The sequence below is a fragment of the Primulina tabacum genome, chromosome 4 (genome assembly GCF_025594145.1).
Source record: "Primulina tabacum isolate GXHZ01 chromosome 4, ASM2559414v2, whole genome shotgun sequence".
NCBI lineage: Eukaryota > Viridiplantae > Streptophyta > Magnoliopsida > Lamiales > Gesneriaceae > Primulina > Primulina tabacum.
The window spans coordinates 14,187,996-14,202,608 of record NC_134553.1 but is presented as its reverse complement, the minus strand read 5'-3'; the positions used below and the strand labels follow the sequence as shown (position 1 = coordinate 14,202,608).

The 14,613-nt window shown below is 34.9% G+C and overlaps 1 protein-coding gene across 3 annotated transcripts; it reads right to left on the bottom strand.

Moving 5' to 3' along the window:
- Positions 1–4,355: 4,355 nt before the first annotated feature.
- LOC142543134 (uncharacterized) lies at positions 4,356–11,077 on the bottom strand. Of its 3 annotated transcripts, none has more exons than XM_075650192.1 (12): positions 10,849–11,077; positions 10,077–10,359; positions 9,801–9,866; positions 9,544–9,683; positions 8,701–8,830; positions 7,610–7,758; positions 7,122–7,257; positions 6,400–6,484; positions 6,042–6,301; positions 5,741–5,880; positions 5,289–5,376; positions 4,356–4,753 (listed from the first exon to the last, which is right to left on the bottom strand). In XM_075650192.1, the coding sequence occupies exons 1-12, from the start codon at positions 10,851–10,853 to the stop codon at positions 4,688–4,690; spliced, it is 1,548 nt and encodes a 515-aa protein (XP_075506307.1). In that variant the 5' UTR covers positions 10,854–11,077; the 3' UTR covers positions 4,356–4,687. The 3 variants fall into 3 exon arrangements, with proteins under 3 accessions (XP_075506307.1, XP_075506304.1, XP_075506305.1); XM_075650189.1 differs by having other exon boundaries at positions 10,077–10,412; positions 10,849–11,069; XM_075650190.1 differs by having other exon boundaries at positions 4,408–4,831; positions 10,077–10,412; positions 10,849–11,069.
- Between the last annotated feature and the right edge of the window lie 3,536 nt (positions 11,078–14,613).

The window sequence follows — 14,613 nt, the reverse complement described above, 5'->3', positions numbered from 1 at the left end:
TTGGGTTTATGCCTATAAAATGTTCGATAAATTGCCTACGTGAGTTTGTTCTTTTGGATTCCTGGATTTGAGCATTGCATGTTATAGGGAAGTGATGATCGATATATTGTGTTGATATTGTGGTACATATATTGTTGGAATATCGTGTTGCAAGGAGTTGTTGTAGGGGAAAGTGCTATTGAGCGAGGTTTATTATTTGAGTTGAAGCATGTAGCTGAAGAAGAAGAGTAAGCAAGTTGAATGTGGGTATTGTGAGTCGTCTGCTGCTGGTTTTGATAGATGACGGTTCTGGGATGTTGTCGCCGCTGAAAATTATAAAACTGCAAGAGAAAAACATGCGGCGGGAAATGAGGATGGATCAGAGCGTCACGGGTTGTGAGACATTAGTTTTGGCTCAGTATTTGCAGTGGAACGAGTTTGTGAAGCCGCCTACTATCACGTGAAAATCAGGGGGCAGATGGTTGCTTTCGACAGTAGGACTATTAACTCGTTGTACTCGATGCCTGATTATGACACTGACAAGTACACGAGGTTTACGAGAGAGGCATATCCCTATGAGGCGATCATCACCGCACTTTGTGAGTCGGGCACGGTTTGGAAGCTCAATAATCAGCGAGGCCCGGTCACATTTTCAGCGACATCCATGATCAGGGAAGCATATAACTGGTATCATTTTGTAGCCTCGCAGTTGATGCCATCTGGGCATGTTTCTGATGTGACGAAAACGAAAGCAACATCGGTTTACTGTATCATCACCGGCAAGACAGTGGATGCAGGCCGGGTGATCATGACTTCGATTTTGCAAGCTGCACGGGGCACCTCCAGAGTTAGCATGCCCCATTCTTAAACCATCACAGAGCTCTGCCACCTATCTGGGGTTACATGGGATGATAGTGAGCCAGTGTTGCACAAAAAAGGCGATATTTTACTGGTTGGGAAGCTCCCGAGGGATAAAAGACGGAGGCAGATTGAGAGTGGTTTGGGCGACGCTTCAGGGAGTGGAGCGCATCCATAGCCTGCCCCACAGGCACCACACGCACGACAGGCATGTGCAGGGAAGGGATAGATCGCACACAAGCATCGAGATGACTTAGGCGCATGATGAGGAGACAGTGGCGGATCACACACGAGCACATGGATTACATGCACGATTTTACTTGTGTGCTTGCGCAGCGCTTCCCAGCTACTAGCGCCTCCGACGAGTCATTTCCACCCCTGCCAGCATTTTCACACCGACCCATAGAGGATGATACCGAGTATGATGAGGACGAGGATGACTCAGGCGAGGATAGCGAGTCCTGATGCTCGTTGTACGAGATACGTGATCCCATGTTTTTCTTGGTTTATTACTGTGCACGTACTTAAGTTTAGGGGGTTGTCGTTAATTTTTCTTTTTTGCTTCGCTTATTTGAGTTTGAGTTATTAATTCGTTTTGAGTACTGCACTGCATGATTAGTTACCCCCTGAACAGTTTAGTCTAGTCGAGTCGTTTTTCTTTTGGTTTGGAAAAAATAAAAAAAAATAGTGTAATTTTGATTATTGCATTAGAGATTCGTTAGAAAAGAGTCACGAATAAGTCATTGTGTGGTCGATTGTGAGAATAAAGTTGTGGTTCTGAATACATGTGTTTATGATCATTTGGGAGTCACAAATTTTGGCACTGTCATGGTTGTTGATGTTATCGATGCTTAGAGTTACTCTACATACCTGTGATGTTAAATAGACAATGAAAATCTGATTTTTATTAATTCTCACATGACATTGACGGATACTTTTGCAAAAACAGAGATGATCAAGGTAATTGTTCTCAATATATTTGGGCATGTTTTCATTGTTTATTGTCAATTGTTAGCCTATTGAGCCTCGAGTTGATTGAGATGCTTGACTTTTCTTTGTGCACCTATCCTATATATCATTTTGACTGAACAATGCATGTGATTGGTTTGTACAAGATGAATAATGGATTGACGGAAATGTTGAACTTTCTTGAACACTTTTCGAGGTGAAATACGGATAATATATGACATCAGAATGATTTAGGCAATCTTTGGAACTGTTTGAGCCTTCGAGCCTATCAAATGAACATGATTGATTTTGAGCCTACTAAAAATCAAGTGGTGTGTGTCAACGACATACAATTAGCCCCCACTTGTATCTATTCTATATTCCACAACAACTACCAAATAAAACTTATACACTTATTATTTTACCTAATTTTGAGAGAAATAAGTTCATTGGTGTTGAAATGATTCAAATACTCCTTGAAAAGAAAAGAAAAAAAATAATGTGTATAAAGGAATTGAAAAAAAAAAGGAATGAATCAAAAAGTGGTGAAAAAGAAAAAAAAATATGGGAATGGAGGATATGAACGAGAAGAAAAAAAAGGTAATGGTGAATGAAATGATAGTGAAAATGAGAAAAAATCAAATATTTCTCTCAAATTTTGATTTTCATACCTTTTACTATAGCCATGAGACGTAGCCTAATGTTACAAACCTACAAGACCTATTAACCTTATCACATCTATCCAATAAAATAGTGGAGAAAAATTGTTCAAGTCAAGCTTATGAATACCTGAGAAACATGGTTATCAAGTATGAACTTTAATCATTTGCATGTCAGCATCTCATTGTGTGACCTCATTTTTGGGTGCAATCGTGTTGAATATCCTATCAGCCAAATAATCATCAATAAAGACATTTGTGATCCGTGTAAGTGAATTTATATTTTAATGAAGTGTGAGTTGAACTGAAGCTGTAGAGTTCTTCAAATTTGAGCAGATTGATATTTAAGAATAAAAATGCTCGAGATCTTGTAGATAGTATATTGTGAAAGCTTTGGTCACTTGTTCAATCTTGAATCTGCCTATATATATATTAGAAATTATTCCAACGATAATAAACGTAACGATCATATGTACTAGCATCCGATAAGAGAGCATTGTTAGTTTCTCTTTATAATACACCACATTTAATGAAAATTTAATGTTTTTTGTAATTTCAGCTTCTGAATCTGAAAAGTGATTGATCATTGACATTTTATGAAATATTCTTGTCAACGGAAGTTGTTAAGTAGTTATTGTTTCTGATAGATTTGATTGCACAAGCGTTCCCAGCTAAAGTTTTGAATACAGTTTGACTAGTACGGTTCAACTTGACTCTTGTCAAGAACGCTATATGTGTCTTGACTTTATATTGTCCAGCTAGAAAGCTGTAAATACATGCAAATAGCAGTTTAACAATGAAACAACTCGATGTTGTTTGTTATCATCAAAACATAATATATTTTCAAACTAACAGAATGTATAGACCCACTTCAGTTGGTCAAATCGTAACCACTGAAACTCCTAGACAAACTCAGTGCACAAATATCTATTTGTTTAGAAACAAATAGTTCAGACAGATTTACAAACAAAAATTCTTCAATGATTTCAACAATTTGCATATTCCAACTATTATTATTAATTTTTGTTAATCATATTTACAAGTAAAAAATAAAATTAAAAATAAGCCGACCGATACACATATAGTTTTTTTTTAGAACTTGGACACATATCTTATTTAATAAAATATGACTTGAGACCATGTACCAAAAATAAGAATTATAGCTCAAGTTCAATAATTCGAAAGATAGATCACCTTAAAATGTTGAACCTATCAACCCATTTTTTTTTCAAAAAATTCTGCTACTAGTGGTGGACGCTCCAAAATTTTTGCAAACAAAAATAACAATCGTATGTAGTTCCTGTATAATGATATTGATATTTTTTTATTAAAATTATATTATAATAAATAATTATTACCCTGGTTCAGGAATAATGTCGAAAGTAATCAAATTTGTTCTGTGAAATAAAATTTTAGTAAATGGATCTTTGAAATATATACTACAAGTTATTTCCTTTTTTCCTTATATTTCATAAGTTTGTTTAAGGTGCAGTATGAAAACAAAATAAATAAATAAATTTGTAACATCGTTAAACAGTCAAAATCATACTATGGTTGGAAAAATTCTAGTTTCGGTCCGAAATGAACAATCAATGGACCAATTTAGACTCAATTGATAGGCATGCAAGTCACATGTTATCTCGTTAGTTTTAACCCACACTATGATGGAACGACTGAAAAGAGAAATTGACCAAATTGGCCCGTCAACTTCATTTGAAATTGAACAAGAAACACCCCAAACAAATGGGAGTGGATGGATAATTTTCCAGCCAAAAGCACATCGAAATTTTGAGCCTAAGTCGAAGTTCAAACATCATTGTCAGCAAGCTGTAAAGCCTACAAGGATCTTTGCAAGAATGGACATGCAAAGCTCACATGCATTCCATCCTTTATTAGCCTTCAATCAGTTGGTAGCCACCTCAGAAAGATGTTTGATTCATTAAGTTTTTGCCCCTCCCTCAAAGAAATGATGAACGTTTTGTCTCAAGAATATAAAATCTCGAAAATTCGGACACAAATATGATATGTTTTGTTTGCATACAAACGAGAAGAAAGAAAAAGCACAGGTTTCCCAACGGCTGGCCTTCACTTGCGGCTGCATCCACAATATAATGTTTCTTCTCGAGCATTGATGTTGCTTTTTAGTTATTGTTTAGGGACTGGACCATTCTCTTTACCACAGTTTGCGACAGTTCCCTTAGCTTCAACTTCTTCATTTTCAGATACACCAATGACATTCTTCTCTATGCTTTCACTTTTCGTTTCTTCCTCAAGGAAATCATTTCTCTTCTTTTTTTTTTCGAGGATACCTCAAGTAAATCATTTTCATCATCTTTTACATTCGAAGGCACAAAGCTTCGATCAACAGTAATTGAGATGTCAAATTACTGCACAAAACATTTCAGCAATTTACTAAAACCGATTAAGAAAGTAAGAATCCATAATAACTATAACACAAACACCAGCGCACAGATTATAACACAACAAGAAGTTAATTCCGTTAAACGACACCAATTTTACCACTTATTACAGATAAGTACTCCTGTACAACAAAATGCGCCAAGATAACACAAATCAGATCTCCAATTTGGTCTTTACATTCTTGGACGTGTATTTTTTTTACTCTTAGGTCATTTTACCAAAAAGGTGACTGGTGACTGGTGACTGGTGACACAGCAAAATTTTGTACATTCAATGAGAGCAAGAGAAAGAAAAAACCATGTTCTATTTTAATGTTCAATTACTATCAGTGTCAAAAAACCTACATATAAAGAGAACAAATACAGGAAAAAAAGAACAACGAAACATGCACTCATAAATACATGTATTCTTAGGTGAACGCACCTTATGGGAAGGCGCTGAAGAGTGATGGGTAAGGGGAGGCTGCTCTTCACATGACGCACACGATTCTCGGGAGATTGGCGAAAAAGGACTGAAAGTACAAACCAAACCAACATATTCCACCAACACAAATTCTGACTATTTAAATAAACCCAAAAATAGGGTAAACTACAAGACTGATTTTGGTAATTTTCTCCACATTTTAATTCAACATCTCGTCTTCAATTTTAAAATACATGCACCTAGAACTCTTGACCAAATGCATTCTACTATAACAAGATATCTACGATAAAAAATTTAGTTCTTAAAAAAGTCATTCATACAGAACTCGCATCTTTCCAAAGTCTTTGAAATATATTTTGAGAAAATACTAGAAACATAGACTAAGTGCACGTGGATTAGTATCCTTATCCCGCCATCGGATCTATTAGACAGAAAAAAGATGTTTTCCCTACATGAATAATGCATTGGCACAGATGTCCAATAATTTGTCCACATCTTCTTCATTGATGTAGTTGCCTTCCTTGGAAGCAGTGTTCTTTTTCTCATCATCCAACAGTTTCCATTGGGTCAAAATGCAACATATTTTTTTAATCTATTGATTAAGTGAAGGTAAACAGCGTGAGGAGGTAAAGTAATAATCTGGAAATTGGTAGCTAGAAACATGCGTAATAATACGGTATTCTTGTGAATTCCATACAACAACCATATATTAATCAGTACAAAATCTATATGTATTCAAGGAGCGAAGGATACAACAATAAGTAGCGCATCCACATATTCTGTGGAAGGAGGATCATCATCCCTATCCTCCAAAAGCTGGATGTCAATCTCCTCTTCAAGTAGATCAAATTTCCTTGTGAGTATTGAGGCAAGACGGTTCAAGAATGATGTGCTCACCTCACTTTCTTGAACCTTGGTCAATAATATTGCAATGATGTTCCACATTTTTGCCTGTCTTAATTCAGAGTAAGTAAATGGAAATGCGTCCATTAGACCCTGCAAGACATCAAGGTCTGAAACGACCAAAAATTTTCAGTTCTGATTCTGATTCAGTTGATTGTAGCAGAAAAAAGAGTAGCATGAGTATGACGGGAATGACGAATAGATCCACCTTGTGACATCTCTGATGCAAGATTAGTCCCATCAATAACAACTTTTTCCAGCATCATCGAGGCAGTTATACAAGAATCGGCTATCTGCAAATGAGTAAATGCATTTTGAGAAGGATGTGAATTTGCCAAATAAAATTGGACTGTTGGGGGACTATAAGCATTCAATGCATTTATAAAGCTAGCAAGAGTTGATTTCTCATTCACGTCAGATATTATGAAGTAATGCCTTCTGATATCAAAATGAGCACCCACTGTATTAAATCATGTTTATCGTCAAATGAATATATCAAAATCTAGAAAGTCATCACTTGATCAAGGCTGCTAGATTCCTCTCATTTGAAGAATAGATAACAAGAACCCATAATCAGTTTGATTTTTAATATGGTGATAGCCGAAATAGATGGAATTGCATTGTATACAAGTTTGTGGATGAAGTATGTGAGCCGAGTGTTTGCAAGCGATGTGATGTTAAGCTCATAATGGAATATTCAGATTTCAGGGGATAGTTTCAGGTCAATTGTTGTTACCAGTAAATTAGAGCCAATTCTACCAAGGAAGAGCGGTAGTACTGGGTAAATATTTGCCTGTGCTTGGGGTTATTGTGTAAGTTTGTTGGGAAATAGCATCTTAGCACATAAATGCATAATTGATAAGGAGCAGTAAGTAATATATGTGATAATTACATGGAAAGCTTTGGCAAGCACCCAAACCAGCAGTATACCTCAAATTTATCAGGAAATTTGATTAGCTCTACCAGCAGTGGCAATAGCTGTTCGTTCGACCATATTTCTTTCGTGTAATCATCCATATCTGAGAGCTTTTTAACTGATAGAAGAATATAATCCAGCACCTCGTCCCTGATAATGTAATTTCATAGTCATAAAAATTATCTCAGCTAGAGCCAAGCAGATTAGCTGTGCAAAAGTAGACATGCTAGAAAAGAAAGTGTAGACCAAAAGAAGTGTCTAAACTCCAGAAAATATTAAAAAACACATCCAACCATGAAATGTTAAGCATGCCCCTGGAATTGAATCAGCTAGAAGAATCAAAACAACCATTACACGGCCAGATATCAGGGTAGGAACTGCTCCAACTTGTAAATTTACAAATTCAAACACATCCAACGGTAGTTCGAGATTCCAAACCATCTAACAGAAAAATTATAAACTTTGGGATTGCAAATTATCAATCACACAAAAGAAGCCATACTCCTCAGGTTTTTGTTCTCCCCGAAATTTGCTCATTTCGAAAGCCAACAGATTGATAAGAAGACTTGAAAGACCCAACTTCATCATAGGTGGAAGAAGAATAGCTTCTACTTGTTGACGATGTAGAACATGGAAAAGAAAACATGTACTCTGAAAAGGAAATAAAGAAGTCCGATAAAGTGCTGCAGACAATTCATAGGAACTGATGATACAGGCTCGATAAATAAAAAGAAAAATACTCAGGATAAAACATCTATAACATAAATTTAACAAGTACATGTTACTCTAGTAATTATAAGGAAAGATTGTCTTTTAATTCTCTCATAAAAACTCAGTAAAACAATACATTTCTAGTTAAATATATCGACCGACCTTTCTACTAAAATAAATCCTACAAGCATCATATGTAACAGCAATATAATTTCAGTAAATACATCTTTTCAAATTCTTCCAAGTATAACTAATTCAGCATAAAACGCTAATGATAACTTAGTGACAAGTATGATGAAGCCACTAAAACCAGTCATAAATTTTGTTGACCTCAATACCACACAAGCAAATACTATTTAAAAAATGATATAAACATATTGTAGTTTCATTAATCATCTTAAAGTTCTGCATGTGAGACACACAACTTGTCCCATGTCAAGTTACATAGCAAAGCTCACTTTAAAAGTGGTTGCTAATACATATACAAACCAACTTCTGAGATCTTTTAGGAAGTTGATTTACCTGACTTCACAATGCATTTGTATGACTAAGAGCGCTTAATTTATATCAACGCTTAATTTATGTCAAGTTTTTGGTGGGTCATGACACTGACTACATAATAAAGGCTGAATCCTAAGAATTTTGGAAGTTCTTTGGCATCATGACATGCGCCTTATGTTGTATTGTTAAACGACAGCACTCTTTTATACATGCTTTGGAATAATATAAAGCACTATACATTGAAGAGATGGTAAACTAAAGAATTTTCATATCCTAAAAATTTAATACAGGAATGTCCCGCGTGCAATCAAATTTTTACAAGCATCAGTTGCAGATTATAACCTTTTATGTGGAAAGAAATGGCTAAAATAATTTTTGTACCTTTTCAATGAGCTTACGATTTAGAGCATTTTCAGAAATCCACAGAATCCGAGATAATGTTTGTTCAGTTTGCAATGCTTCAGCCCAGATAACACATCCATCGCCGAATTTAAGAGACGTTGTCATCACCCTATGTTGAAAACCAAATGCAATCAATAAATTATAGCGGAGGAGTAATCACTATGCATATCAAAAGCCAATCCAGAAGTGATATCAAACACATAAATATTCGTTCTCAAGGAGTATGTGTTTTCAACAAATTGCCCATAAAGTCTCTGCAACTGTCTAGCCATTGTCCAATTTCTAATGCTGTTAAAATACCTATAATTGGTTCGCAGCATGGATTTTACTCGCAGTCCTCTTAGCCTTTACACCTTCTTGGTTCACACATAAAATGGAGCCAATCCAGAAGTGATATCAAACATACAAATAGCCGTTCTCAAGGAGTATGAGTTTCAACATATTGCCCATAAAAGTCTCTGCAACTGTGCAGCCATTGTTTAATTTCTAAAGCTGTTAAAATACCTTTACTTGGTTTGCAGGCGTGGATTTTACTCACAGTGCTCTTTGCCTTTACACCTTCTTTGTTCACACAAAAGATGAAGCCAGAAAGGAATGATGTTCCCTATTTTTATTGGTTAGGGTCAAGGGAATAACTAGAAATGAAGGATACTTACAAAGATTAAAATTATCCTTCAAAAATTAAAATACCCCTTTTGCATTCACAGATGGAAAAAATTGTGATGCTGATATGCATCTCTCCATAAATGTAAGCAATTAAACATTATAATGAGCTAAAATCTATATCAGCAATAAAGTTGGTTATGATAGTGAAGCACTTACCGGAAGGCTTCACAGAGGCAAGGTACATCATCCAGAAACAATTGATCTACAATCGCTTTGACCAATCCATTCGAAGAGGATATTTGTTTACGTACGATTTCATTACAAACAAGGTTTCCAATTATTCCAAGACTAATTTCCTGCGAAAATAGGAAGCAGCTTTGAAATGGGGATTTGAGTGTACTGAGAAATTCAATAAATACATACACCAAGCCCATGTAGCAAAATGAAGACAGTCAAGTAAAACGGATGCTTACAGTAATGCGCGCAGATCTAGAAACCATAAGATTAGCCAAAAGCACGTCAATGATAAGATTTTGAGCCTAAATCGAAGTTCAAACATCAGTATAAGGAAGTTATAAAGCCTACAAGTATCTCTGCAAGAATGCACATGCCAAAGTTCAATTATATCCATTTACAGACAAAGCCATATTTTTATCAGCGGATGTCACATGAAAGTGATGGCATAAAATTGATTACACATGTACTAAAGAAGAAAACATTTATAGCTTCCCAATGAAGAGGATGGATACCATTAATCGAGCATGCTTTCCACTTGCAGCTAGATCCCATAAAATGCATCCACACTCCTCCCATGTTTTTTCTCGAGCCAACCCACCTTGATGTTTCTTTTCATTTATTGTTTTGGGACCATTCTCTTCACCACCATTATCAGCAGTTTCCTTAGCTTCAACTTCTCCATTTTCAGATACACGGATGCCATTTTCTTCTATGCTTTCACGTTTTGGTTCTTCCTCACGCAAACAACTTTCAAGAGCATTTTCACAATCTTCTATATCCGAAGGTACAAGCTTCCTTATCAAAGATATCACAAAACTTGGATCAACTGTTGTTGAAATGTTAAATGACTGCACAAAACATTTCAGCAGATCGAAGTTAAGAAACTGAGAATCCATAATAACTCCAACTCAAACACCAGGGCACAGATTGGAACATTATAACAAGTTAATTTCAATCTACAACACCACCACTTTTACCATTTATACAGCTACTTACTCCTGCTCTATAAAATGCACCCAGATAACACAATTTACATCTCCAATTTCGTTTTTACATTCTTGGATGTGGATTTTCGACTATTGGGCCATTTACCAAGCAGGTGACAGGCAACACGGAAAAATTATAAAGCCAACGAAATCGAAAAAAAAACTCATGTTTTATTTTAATGTTAAATTAACTTCACGGGTCCAAATATATACATATAGAGACAATAAACCTGAAAAACAATGAAAAATGAAAGCAACGGGCAGTTGCTAATACACGTATATGTTTAGTTGAATATACCTCATGGGAAGGCGCTAAAGGGTTATGGGAAGGGCCACGCAGATCTTCAGATGATGACGCCGATTCTCCGGAGATTGGCATATCGATTGGATTCTGGAATTTTTATTTTTCTTTTCTGAAGAAATTGGATTCTTGATTTTGATGAACAGTGACTCAGTTGGCGCTACACACTGCCCTTGCTGGTGGTGGTCAAGGAAATAAAGGATCGGATTGGCTTGTAAAGGATATACATAGGTGGAGCTTTATCGGGGTAGATTCATTTGAAAATTACAAAAAATCGTGAATAACTCGAGCTCGATTCATTAATAGTTCGTTATTATGTTTAACGATCATAACTCAAGATCGTCTCGTTAAGCGAACTTGTTTTCGAGCTCGATATAAAAGCTCATTTTTTAGCTCGTCGAGCTCGTTAAAACAGCAAGTGGGACAAAAACTTATGACCAAACAAGCTAGCCCAAAAAACTAATCGAACTCACGAATAGGCTCGCGAGCTTACTAGCATAACATTCTGAACCTCGAGCTCGGTATGATAAAATTGTCGATCTCGAGATAGAGCTCGAGCTCGACTCGATAACCTTAATGAATAATCTCGAACGATCTTTATATTGAGTCGAGCTCTGAGTAAGTTGCAGGGCAACTAAATTCTAGTGGTGGTGTACAAGCAAGCGAGGCTATGTTTGCTTTATTATTCCCAAAAAATAATAAATTATATTAATTAACTACGGTCTTCTGGTATTTTTTTATTTAATACCAAATATCTATTTTTCATTTACTATCGGATATAGAAAGAAGCTCTGTTATTATTATTATCATAGCATTTATCAAAAATTTATTATAAAAATCATAAAATAAAATTAAAAAAAAATCTTATAAAAATAATCTCTATGGCATTAGTTTAATATAGCATCTAATTTTATGATAAAAATCGCATTTTTTTAATGAAGATAAAAATTGTTTAACACAATTTTTTTAATGTCATATGAGATACTAATACTTTATTAATCTCAATAAAGACTAAAAAATCAGCTATTTTAAATGAAATAATTGATCTAGAATACAAAATTAATTACAAAAATAATAGGATTACAAATAAATTAGAAAAATCATTTTCTCCATATTACCAAATAAAACATTTTTTTAAGAAAAAATGTTGATAAATTCAATGATTTATTCTAGCTCATAATTGTTTATTTGTCGGTGGACAATAATTGCATTTGGCGACACATTAAGATAATAGATTTCAAATATTTGTCCATTAAAATACTTAAAGTTAGTGTTGATACATAAAGCATTACTTCAAATTCTCCATTTTTATTATATTATTTTAATAAATATATTATCTTTTGAATCGAATTAATCAAGTTCTTGTGTAACGTCCCGAAATTTTCATAGTTGGGACGTTATTGACTTTTCTTACTTTTATTTAATATAAAATAGAGGAATAAATTTTTTTTAAAAAAATAAATAACATGCAGCCTTCGTAAAATAACTCCTAAAAGAAACATCCATCGACCCTATCTTAAATCAATATATATTTTTTCTTTTTATTTATTTTTATTTTTACCTCGGAGACAGGACGACAGTGCCAGAGACGCAACGCTGAGGTGCTCGTACACTAAAAAAAAATTGCATGTAATGAAACAAGACATTTAATCATATGAAACTTAAAAGATCATGATCGTTTTGTGTATTTAACATGAAAAGTGTTGGGTGCACTAATTGTCCCTTCTTGGTAGAGTGATCGAATCGTGGTGCTTGAGTTACTGTGTAGTTTAAAAGATTTAAGTTGCATCATTACTACTAGCTGTAACTTTTGGTAAAGCGGTAAGCACTCGGTCCTACAATTGATATCAGAGCCAATGTCACGGGTTCGATTCTCATTTATTGCAAGAAGTGCAATTATTGGGAGGGAGATTGTTGGGTGCAATAATTGTCCCTGCTTGGTAGAGCGATCGAATCGTGGTGCTTGAGTTGATGTGGTGCGGTTTAAAAGATTTGAGTTGCATCATTACTACTAGTTATAACTTTTGGTAAAACGGTAAGCACTCGATCTACAAAAAGACTAATTAATTATCATCCACGAAGCGTGTTTTAACAATTCTTCTCTCTCTAACCCCTCAAATCTTCTTCTTTTTATGTCAAACTCAAAATTGTAGTATTCACGTTACAAGACTACGTAAAATTACTAGTCTTGCAAGAAAATTTATCCAAAAACAAAATATGAAATTATATCATTGTCATAAAGTAATAGACTAATCAAATCATACCATATCAGAAAGATCATAATTGAAACTTTTCATGAATGACATATGCACATGTGACACTATAGTCCAAATATTTTATTCACACATATTTAATAAATCATAACTCATATTATTTATCTGAGTTTTTTTTCCGAGCTAGACTTGGTACGACCCAATTAGATTAAGTTTCAATAAAATAATTTTAATATAATTAATTCATGATTAATTAAAATAATTTCTTAATCTTATTCTACTTCGCTAAAAAACAAGATTGTACCGTCAATATAATTTTAATTACTAAAACATATAAAATCAATAATTACAGAGACACGCCGGAACTTCACAATGATGCTCTAAACTATCGGCAAATAGGAAATGCATTTAATGCATTTCCTATGGTGACTAATTTTGTGGAAATGACGGGTCTTATTTTGCAGGTTGATGAAGAAACTAAATTTCATACGAAATTAATAGATACACGCGGTTTCACACTCAAAATTTTGATTATAAATAGAGACACAATTCGATCATTTCATTTATCCTTTTTTCGAGTTTTCTCTCATCTTATAAGCATTTGAGTGCTTAGTTCTATAATATTTGTGAGGTGTTTGTTCTCCTGTATTAAGAGAGCGTGTGTTCTCTTTGGAAACACAGTGAGTGATTTGTACACCACAAATATTATAGTAAAATTCTTTTCATCTTACCCGTGGTTTTTACCTTAATAATTTTTAGGAGTTTTTCATGTAAATCTTGGTGTCTAGTTTATTCTTTATTTTCGGGTTTTATTATCTCAAATTCCGCACGTGAGACCAACATAAACCTGTGTAATTTGTTGAAGCACCCAAGACAACAAACAAGGGCCCTGACTCATGTACATTCAAATTTTGAAACAGATGGAAACTTACAGCAAGTGTTGAAAGATACCTGGATATCAACTTTAATCTATCTTTCTGTTGTTCAAAATATATGGAAAAACCGGACATATAGCTATGTGTAAAACCAGCAAATCAGTATAGTGAATCAAAACAGTATTATAATGCTTAATTAAATCAAACCGAGGCCTGTAACTTGTACAGTTTTCTTAAAACAGATTCGCCCCCTCCGGTATGTGCTCCGAGTATTCAGCGGACGTCTGTTTCCCAGGATACAACAAGCAAACCAGCAGAGTTGCAGCACAAAGCACTATGCCAGCAAACAAAAGCAGTACCTGAACTTTATCAGTGAACGGAGCAGAAGCAGAACAAGCAGAAGCAGTACTGCAGCAGAAGAAGCAGAAGTAATGTAGCAAAACAGAAGTACTGTAGCAGAACGAGCAGCAGTACTGTAGCAAAACAGAAGTACTGTACCAGAAGTACTACTGTAGCAGAAGAAGCAGAAGAACTGTAGCAGTAGGAGAAAGTGCATTTTTTCGGTCTCTTTTTCTGGCCTTGGCACATCTCCTATTTATACATACCTATACAAGCCATACGAAATGCCAAAGGTTGTCATAAAGATGCATTTAAGATGGTAGATAAAGCACCAA

Bases quoted from the DNA above. Each gene is read 5' to 3' on its own strand.
- LOC142543134 (XM_075650189.1), bottom strand. From the start codon at position 10,929: ATGCCAATCTCCGGAGAATCGGCGTCATCATCTGAAGATCTGCGTGGC. The intron at 9,867-10,076 runs GTATCCATCCTC...ACTTCGATTTAG, and splicing joins GAAAGCATGCTCGATTAATG to GCTCAAAATCTTATCATTGA. The intron at 4,754-5,288 runs GTGCGTTCACCT...GATTTACTTGAG, and splicing joins CTTCAGCGCCTTCCCATAAG to GTATCCTCGAAAAAAAAAAG.